At 40.2% G+C, this 10,491-nt stretch overlaps 1 protein-coding gene across 1 annotated transcript in view; it reads right to left on the bottom strand.

Annotated features, from left to right (window-relative positions):
- wif1 (wnt inhibitory factor 1) overlaps positions 1 to 10,491 on the bottom strand; it is a 36,642-nt gene that overhangs the window by 15,788 nt on the left and 10,363 nt on the right. The window contains exons 4-5 of the mRNA XM_043708886.1: positions 3,386 to 3,494; positions 516 to 692 (exon numbers count right to left, since the gene is read on the bottom strand). Of these exons, the coding sequence (XP_043564821.1) occupies positions 516 to 692; positions 3,386 to 3,494 (286 nt within the window). The remainder of the gene's footprint in view (positions 1 to 515; positions 693 to 3,385; positions 3,495 to 10,491) is intronic.

The following is a 10,491-nucleotide window of genomic DNA, read 5'->3' as shown; positions in this document are numbered from 1 at the left end:
AGGTAAGCAGTGACATGACAGTAGATAAATAACTGGGTTTAACTCCTCCGCCCCTCCCCCCCCATCCCAGCACTCTGTTTTCACCTGATTAGAAAAGTCAAAATCAAAACTGATTTTTCGATGAGAACTCACAAATTGGTTAAAGATTAAAATTTGAATCCTGAAGGATGAATTTATCAAAATTAGACTATAGATGAAACATTGCCAAATAGGCACCAATCTTTGTTTTTGCCGCTGTTTACCTATTACTTACTTCTCTTTGCTACTTAACTCTGTGATCTGCCTGTATTGCTCGCAAGACAAAGCTTTTCACTGTGCCTCGGAACATGTGACAATAAATTCAATTCAACTCAGTCTACCAACAATTTTGGCACATTCAGTTTAAAGTATTGGGCCCTATAGTGAATGTTTATTTTACATTTTATAAATTCAAATTTCTAGTGAGATCATTTACAGCATGAATCCAAATCAGACAGGAATTCATTTTATAAATTTTCATGATTCATTTTACTTACATGAATAAAACAAAGCAACAGAATGCTTTGGCTCACCTCTTTGACAAGTTTTGAAGAATATTGCATTATGAGGTGTTTGAAGAACAACATTCCCTTCCACATCCATAATGACCACAGTCACCTCAAAAGCTGCTACCCCATCCTGGCTGCCAAGGCAAGGAAATCCAATCTGTACAACTAAAAATGTCAGAACAGCTTATGTCAAGACTCAAAATTACTAAGTCATCCTTTTTCCTTATCTGCATTTACACGTTTGAAAATTTCCAAATGTTAAAATGAAGGAATACTGAAGGAAAGTAAACCGATCGAGTTTTTAACTATAGGACATGTAACAATGAAATATCCTATCTAGAAATACGTCTACTGCAATGTTTATTCTAAACAGTAATTTTGTTACAGTAATGAAGCTACAGAAAAGAGGCACTTCCTCTCTTCCCCTCTTTGTCCATTCTGCAAATGTGTTCCAGGACGATTCCACAGGAAAGAGTGTGAGGTGTAACTTCAGACTGGTTTGAGGTAGGATTGGGAGAACCCATGAATCTGAGCCAGTCTCCCAGGGAAGCTTGTGATAGAAAATACTATCACATGAGGTAGAAGCCACCTTTTGGATGCAGTCAGAGGGGTTGCCCAGAAAGAATGCATTTTGCAGGGTCAGAGGTTATAGCTAACCAGGCTAATTTGAAATCACAAGACAACAAAGTGAAGACTTGACGAAACAGCAGCGTTCTGGAAGCTTGCGATTACAAATAAATCTGTTGCACCACAACCTGGTGTTGTGTGACTTCTGACATTGTTCACCCCATCCAATATCAGATCTTTCAACAGGTCTCACCCTCATTAACATACATAAGGAGAAAAACATATATTTAGGCATCCATCTATCAAACCTCAAAAATAGTCCACATGTGTTTGAGTAAATGCCTGCGTACAGAATACTCACAGGATATTGCACTACTACATTGTTTTGGCAATTTTCTGTCCCCTTGAACAGAAACAGAGTAAACCACTGAAAGAGGTGGAGGTGAGGCTCTAGCTTGGCAATAATATTAAATGCAACATTAGAAGAGATTAGTTTGGAGAAGGAGCAAGTGACTAGACAACATCAGAAACTGGACAGAGGGGCGATGACAGCAGTGTGCAGAACTGCAGTAAGTCGAGATGCCTTCATCTCTCATGTACTATCGCTAATTATAGTTAGATGGACCCACTTGACTGCTGAGAGGTACTCAGGTTGCTCTAAAGTCATGACCTGCTGTACCACAATCATTTTCTACGTAGATTTCATCAGGAACATTACACCGCGGTCTAACTAAAGATGTTTCAAGCTAATACACAGAAAATCAAAATGACTTCAAGTAATATAAATTATTTTCTCTTATAAATAAGGTAACAAATTTAAACATGAGATTTTTCTTCATCTTTAATAATTTTTTACACTAGAAACATTGAGTAAATCACCTTATTTAATTATCGAACTAGGGTCAACATTATCAAACATCTACATACTGTATTATACTGGACCTTAAGTTCTGGATGTATTTTAACTTTGAAATGTCTAACTTTCTAAATCAGTGTTTTCTTTCAGACAACGTGGCTTTTGACAGAATTCCAGCTCAGAGGATAAAACACAGGAGTCCTGTAACTTTAGTACACAACTACACTGTTCAGCAAGTTCAGTTCTACAGTCCAAACTGTACAGGATCATGTGAATTTCTTCAACCCAGTAAATAGGATCACTATACTAGTGATTTTAGCAGTAACATAACAGATCAGTAAACTACACTATTGTGATAATAAACAGAATGTTAATCAAAATCTTAAAAGTTTATCATTTAAAATTGATTGGACCTCAGGTAGTTTCGTAAAGTTAGGAAAATTGATAAACACAAAATAATCTTGAACTGTTTAAACCATGCAAACTATACATCTTTGAAGTTCCTTTTTAACATGCTTTTTTCAGTTCACAGAGTATAAAAATGTCGACTAAAAGTCAGAAAGTGATGCCACAGTCAAGTACTTCATGAGATGTTGGAAGAATTCAAGAAGGGAAATACTTAGAGATTCTTCCCCACCCCATCACTTCACAGTGCTGATTAATACAGAAAGTCTATTCCTGTAAATGATTATGGTCTAATAATCAATGGTTCATCAGCTATTGATTAACTGCATGGGTTAATCTTTTAAATAATAAAACACAAGTTATGAAGCAAACATTACATCAACCAGTTGATTTGAGGGTAACTTGCAGCCTAACTGCAAGGAAGAGTTGCAACTCTGTCTACACATAGCACATGGGGTACTTAAAGATAAAATGCACATATAACATCTTGAACAAATCCGTATGGGAGAGTCTAACATTGAGTGCTGGCAGGCAATTGGAACAGTTAGGTGCACAGAGGTATCACAATCAAGCTTTATCCTGTCTTCCTTTGCACAATTCAGCATGGATCATCATACAGTCATACAGAATTGAGAGACTTGTTCTCTCTCTCTCTCTCTTTTGGTGATGCTGGGACTCAGCTGCTGCTCAGGCCAATATCATATGATTCAGTACAGACCAGCATATTTGAGCTTGAACACCTCCAGTCTGGTGTCTCAATGCCTTACCAACAAAGTATTTATCCTCTGACACTGCAGAAGGAGGAAAAGCAGATTTTTAAGCTATTTAAATCTACTTATAATCAATTCTCCTTCATTGCATTGTTAAAATTTTCACAACCTGATGTATTTTAAGAGATGAAAAAACTGCTTTGTTATACTGCTTTTCAAACCTGATACTTTTTAATACAAGCAGGCAGGTTAGAGTTCAAACATGCAGCCACTTAAAAACATTTGAAATACTGAAAGGAAGAAACACACAATTTACTGACCTGTGGCCTTGTGAGAGATTGTTGCCCGTAATGGAATGTTCACTGTTGGATCTCCCATAACATCTTTATCCAATGACCGAAGGGATTGAAATTCATAAAAATATAATGCCTGTAATAATGGTTTATAGAATTAATAGGATTTCCAATGATTCCTTTTTATGTGAACTGCCATAACATATCTTTTTCAAAACTCAGTATGGCAGCTTGTTCCAAACACACAACACCTGCATGAAAAAAAATTGCCCTACAGATCGCCTTTAAATCTTCCCCTTTCACCTTAAGCCTATGCCCTCTAGTTTTGAACTCTCCTACCTTGGGAAAAAGATCTTGGTTATTCACCCTATCCATGCCCCTCAATTTTAGAAATCTCTAAGATCACCTCTCAGCTTTCAACACTCCAGGGAAAAAAGCCCCATCCTATTCAGCGTCTCGCTATAAGTTCAAACCCTCCAATCCCGTTAACATGCTTGTAAATATTTTTGAACTCTTTCAAGCTTAAGAACATCCTTCCTATAGCAGTGACCAGACTTGAATGCAGTATTACAAAAGTGGTCAAACCAATGTTCTGTACAGCCGCAACATGGCATCGCAATTCAGTGGTTCAGTGATTAGCACTGCTGCCTCAACTCCAGGGTCCAGGGTTTGATTCCAGCCTTGGGCGACTATCTGCGTACAGTTTGTATGTTCTCTCCGTGTCTGCATCGGTTTCCTCCAGTTGCTCCAATTTCCTCCCACAGTCCAAAAATGTGCAGGTTGGGCGAATTAGCCATGCTAAATTGTCCACAGTGTTCAGGGATATACAGATTAGGTACATGAATTATGGGTAAATGTAGAGGAATGGATCTGAGTGAGATACTCTGAGTGTTAGTGTGGATTTGTTGGGCCAAAGGGCCTGTTTCCACACAGTAAGGATTCTAATTCAGAAATACTTCAACGTAGTACTGGCAGATTGGTTTACAGCTGAAATTGTTTGTAATGCAGAAGTATTACCATGTGTACCTCAAAGTACAAGAGTACAGTGAAAAGTACACAAAGTTGCTATTCACTGGCACCATGTACAAAAAGACGAATTTTTTTCTCAAAACCACCTAGATACAAAAAAAGAAAACAACTATCTAAGATACAAAAACTAGAATTTATTTTTAAAAAAGCAGAAACACAAAAAAAAAGCCAAAAGGAAAGGGGGAAGCATCCAGATCTAAAAATCTTATCTTCTGAGGTAACCTTATCTCCATAAGGTAAGTGTGCCTCCTTCCCCAAAGCCTCTTGTCTCAATCCCGCCGCAGACCCCTGGAAATCACTCAGTCGGGTATGGAGGAGGCAAAAAAAAATAGACAAGTTGCCTTCTTATTTGCCATTTCAACTGGAGTTCACAAATGTATAGATTTGAATGACAACATAAAACAGGCACCATATTTCACCTGAAGTTGAATAGCTTACAAACATTCACTATGTTGGTAAAGTTCTAGATGCCACTTGCCAATGATAATGTATTCCTACAAGACCCACCACTTTCAGAAGGAGAGGAAAACTGGTGTAAACAAACTGTGAAGAAAATAAATATTTAAAGAAATCTAAATTTTTGGCTTGGATTCAAACACTAGAAATCCAAATCAGATCTGAACAGGATTATTTTGATTATATGCTTTTCTGCAAATAACACGTTCCAAAATATGACAATTCCCATTTAGATTAGAAAACTTTTAATCAATACAATGAAAATAGAACAGGAAAGATTAAAATAAAACATAAGTTTACGTTTATTTTTAAAAACGATTCACGTACAGATCTGGATCTATCACTCTCTCACTGAAATTGTTCAACAAACTTAAACAAAAGACCCAAACTATTCTCCAAATGGTTGGAGAGAAAATATATGATTTGTAACAGCAAAATGTGGGGTGGCACAGTGATTAGCACTGCTACTTCACAGTGCCACGGACCCAGGTGACTGACTGTGGTGTTTGTGCATTCTCCCAGTGACTGTGTGGGTTTCTTCCAGGTGCTTTGGTTTCCTCCTACAGTCCAAAGATATGTGGTTAGGTGGATTAACTATAGTAAATGTGGGTTTAAAGCGATAGGGTGAGATGGTCTCCAGAGGGTTGGTGCAACTCGATGGGCTGAATGACCTCTATCTGCACTGCAAGGTTTCTATGATTCTATGAAAATGAGTCATGGATTGTAGGATAGATATATATTCAGTCCAAGCTCAATACTTTTATCATGAATTAGTGCAGAAAATTTATGATTCTGCATATTGATACTTCTGCTAAATATATTATAAATTAGTTATTCTGCATTATGCCTGTGGAAGGTCTATTTCAAACCTTAATCATCTTTTGAAAAGCATTAATTTCCATATTTAAATTCCAGAGATATTTGGATGCAATTACAATTGCCTATACTTCAAAAATGGTGTACAGGGAAGAAATGTTAAACGGCAATGCTTTTGAAAGTTGAACATTTAATGATGTATCTACTTCAGAAACCAGGTAACTGTATGCTTCCTAGTGACATTTAGAATAATCAGAGGACAACAGCCAACGCGAAGTATGTAAAGATAGCAAACACTAAGGATCAGGTGAAATAGTATATTGCAAATAATATTTGGATACTGTGCAAAGTAACTTGAATCCAAATGTAACCACTGACCAACAATCAATCCTGGGTACCTTAGATTTAGATTACTTACACAGTGTGGAAACCTCTTATGTAACTTTTTGTTGTTATGCAAATACTGAATGGATCACAATATTCAATTTTAAAATTGACTGAAATCACCAAAACCAGGCTTTGGCCTTTTAAGGAAAAAGAAGGAAATTCTATCAACATGCACGAAGCAGTAATAGTTATATAAGTTGACAATCCTAAAAAATGACTGATTTTCACATAAAATCTGTTACTAGTAACAGAGGGGTGCATGAATTGATATGAAGTATTATCCTGAATTGTTCTGTGCTGCCACATACTGGCCATACTGAATACTGCACCTTGCCTCCCTCAGATTCATTCTCTCACTGGGCAGGATATCTATTCTCTCCTCTCTCCACCAAATGAACAGGAGGCTGGGCACCGCTTCTTCCCAACACTACATTCCTTTCCAGACCCCCTCAACTCCATCAAAGAAAAAACAAAACTTATGGCTGATAAGCCTTTCCAGTACTGTTTTTCTCACCCACTGCAGATCCCAGAAACACAAATTGATACTCTGTGCTGAACTCTCTGTCAACTGCCTCCGCCGCATCTATTCCCAGGATGACCAATTTCACCATAGAACATCCCAGATGGCCTCCTTTTTCAAAGACCACAATTTCCCCTCCCACGTTGTCGATGATGCCCTCCAGCGCAACTCCTCCACTTCCCGCTCCTCCGCTCTTGAATCCCATCCCTCCAACCACAAAAGGGTCAGAACGCCCCCCGGTCCTCACCTTCCACCCCATCAACCTCCGTGTACATTGCATCATCCTCCACCACTTCCACCACTTGCAAAAATTTCCCTCCCTATCCCTTCTGCAATCCGGAGAGACGATTCCCTCTGCGACTCCTTCATCAGATCCATCCCCACCCCCACACTCACTCCTGGAACCTTCCCCTGCCATTGCAGGAAGTGCAAAACCTGCACCCACATCTCTCCCCTCACCTCCGTCCAAGACCCCAAAGGACAATTCCACATCCAACAGAAATTTACCAGTACCTCCATACAAGTTATTTACTGTATCTGTTGCACCTGATGCAGTCTCCTCGACATCAGGGAGACAGGACACCAACTTGCAGTTCGTCTCAGAGAACATCTCTGGGACATCCGCAAAAACCAACCCCACTGCCCTGTGGCTGAATATTTTAACTCCCCCTCCCACTCCCACTCTACCAAGGACATCCACAAGGTCATGGGCTTCCTCCATCGCCAAACACTTATCACCTTACGGCTGGAGGAAGAATGCCTCATCTTCTAACTTGGTTCCCTGCAACCACACGGGATCAATGTGGATTTCACCAGGTTCCTCATTTCCCCGCACCACCCCTCCCCCCCCACTTTATCCCAGTCCCTAGCCGCTAACTTGGCACCGCCCTCTTGACCGGTCCTACCTATTCATCTTTCTTCCTTCTCACCCATCTACTCCACCGTCCTCTCCGACCTAACATCTTCATCTACCTACATATTCCCAGCTACTATTCTGCGCCCCCCTCCCCCGCCATTTACCTATCAGCACCGCCTGGCCCACAAGTCTCATTCTTGATGAAGGGCTTTTGCCCAAAATGTCGATTTGCTCCTTGGATGCTGCCTGACCTGCTGTGCTTTTTCAGCACCACATTCTTGATTCTGATCTCCGGCATCTGCAGCCCTCATTTTCTCCCTCTGTACTAAACAGGTTTACATTAACAAGAATTTCGGGCTTGTGGCTTTTACCTACCTGCCACATCATCTCCTACTGAGAAATCTAAAATTCATCCTTACAACTAACCATTTCACAGAGCTGATTTTGGCGCTGGGAGGGAGGTTTTCGGCCAATGAAGCTCTGTTGATATATGGAGAAAGCTGGGACTGGTCTTTGGTTTCACAAGTGATGTAGGACCAGAGGTGTTGATTTATAATGACAGATTTGGAGGTGCCGGTGTTGGACTGGGGTGGACAAAGTTTAAAATCACACAACACCAGGTTATCGTCCAACAGATTTATTTGGAAGCACTAGCTTTCGAGGTGCTGCATCTGGATTGAAGGGCTTATGCCTGAATCGTTGAATCTCCTGCTTCTTCGATACTTCCTGACCTGCTGTGCTTTTCCAGCACCACGCTTTTTGATAACATACAAGGGGAGCCAGGAACAGAAATTCAAAAGAGATCAAGTGATATTATACTGCCAGAGATTGAAAAGCAGGCAGAGAAACAGAACTTGAGAGAAAAGCATATGATAGATAAAGAGATTGTCAGCGCAATTATAGTTCATTTTACATGTCCTTGTAGTGATAAACTCCATCCCATGTCGACCAGACCAGGTACAGTGACATTGGAGAGTCAGTTTTCATGTTAGTCTAGCAGCTTTCTTCTGTATCAACATATAAATGTACAGATTTATTACACTGAATATCAGCAAGTTACTTTGGTGGGATTTGAACTCAGAATCATAGAGTTGCAAGGAAAATGAAGATAATGTTTGCAGGAGGGTTCAGAAAAGATTTACAAGGATGTTGCCAGGGTTGGAGGATTTGAGCTATAGGGAGAGGTTGAACAGGCTGGGGCTGTTTTCCCTGCAGCGTTGGAGGCTGAGGGGTGATTTCATAGAGGTTTACAAAATTATGAGGGACATGGATAGGATAAATAGGCAAAGTCTTTTCCCTGGGGATGGGGAATCCAGAACTAGAAGGCATAGGTTTAGGGTGAGAGGGGAAAGATATAAAAGGGACGTAATGGGCAATTTTTTTCACGCAGAGGGTGGTACATGTATGGAATGAGCTGCCAGAGGAAGTGGTGGAGGCTGGTACAATTGCAACATTTAAGAGGCATTTGGATGGGTATATGAATAGGAAGGGTTTGGAGGGATATAGGCCAGGTGCTGGCAGGTGGGACGAGATTGGGTTGGGATACCTGGTCGGCATGGACAGGTTAGACCGAAGGGTCTGTTTCCATGCTGTACATCTCTATGACTCTATGACAGACGAAAGGGCTGAGTATGACAGATTTGGACAGAAATATAGATGGAGGTACAAACAGGAAGCTGTAAAAGAAGAGAGATGCAGCATAGAGAAAATGAAACAAAATACGTAGATAGAAAAACAGACCAAGCATGGGGTGAAGCCTGGAGGAAAATAGAGATGACTAATCTCGAACACTGAAATGCAAAACCACGAATGAATCTATTGTCACCAACTCTCTTGGATAGTCCTGAGACCTTCAGGAATTACAGATTGACTCATGAAAAGATTGACTCAGGAGAAAGTCCTTGGTGCGTTAAAGAAATTGCAGTTGTCACTTTCTTTGAGGATTTTGTTAGTTATAAAGCTATATTCTGATTTGCAGTGTTCGATCTGTATTTTTAAAAAACCTTCTGTCAGATTCTGCCTATACATTTTTGCCCTCTGATAGGAAATCTCAGAAGACAGAAATACTCCACGTAGCAAGAAAGATTAAAGAGTATTGTATTGTCGTTCATGTTTAGCAAGGAACAATTAATAGTTTTTTTTAAAAAACCAGAATGTTTTACAGCTACTTTACATTGAGGCAAAATTTACAATTGAGCAGATAGAAATTTGCATGGTTACTCGAATTCCTAATATCTGCTACATGGACTGAAGTTCTTTAGCGAAAGTAATCAATGGCATTGTTTACACCGATAGAGATAATTATTATGCACAGTTAACAAGCTATTAATGAGGCAGAAAACTCGGAAAGGCATCATGCTGTAAGGTTGGGTAAAATAAGGGTTGATGGGAAGGGTGAGAGCAGTAACAAATTAAAAATACTATACATGAATGCACGAAGCATTAGGCATAAGATGGATGAGCTTGAGGCTCTTTTGGAAATTGGCAGATACGATATTGTGAGGATAACTGAGACGTGGCTTCAAGTGGACAGGGCCTGGGAAATGAATATTCAAGGATACACGTGTTATCGTAAGGACAGACTAACGGGCAGAAAGGGTGGGGTGGCCTTGTTGGTAAGGGACGATATTCAGTCTCTTGCGCGGGTGGACCTAGAGTCAGGGGATGTAGAGTCAGTGTGGATAGAGCTTCGAAATACTAAGGGTAAAAAGACCCTCTTGGGAGTCATCTACAGGCCCCCAAACAGTAGTCTGGATGTCGGATGCAAGTTAAATCAGGAGCTGAAATTGGCCTGTCACAAAGATGTCACTACAGTTGTTATGGGGGATTTTAACATGCAGGTAGACTGGGAGAATCAAGATGGTATTGGGCCACAAGAAAGAGACTGTGTGGAGTGCCTCAGAGATGGATTCTTAGAGCAGCTAGTGCTGGAGCCGACCAGGGAGAAGGCAATTCTGGATCTGGTATTGTGTAACAAACCAGAATTGGTCAGGGACCTCGAAGTGAAGGAGCCATTGGGAAGTAGTGACCATAATACAATAAGCTACAATCTGCAATTTGAGAGGGAGA

Source organism: Chiloscyllium plagiosum, chromosome 19 (genome assembly GCF_004010195.1).
Source record: "Chiloscyllium plagiosum isolate BGI_BamShark_2017 chromosome 19, ASM401019v2, whole genome shotgun sequence".
NCBI classification, from domain to species: Eukaryota; Metazoa; Chordata; class Chondrichthyes; order Orectolobiformes; family Hemiscylliidae; genus Chiloscyllium; species Chiloscyllium plagiosum.
This window is presented reverse-complemented; position numbering and strand designations above follow the sequence as displayed.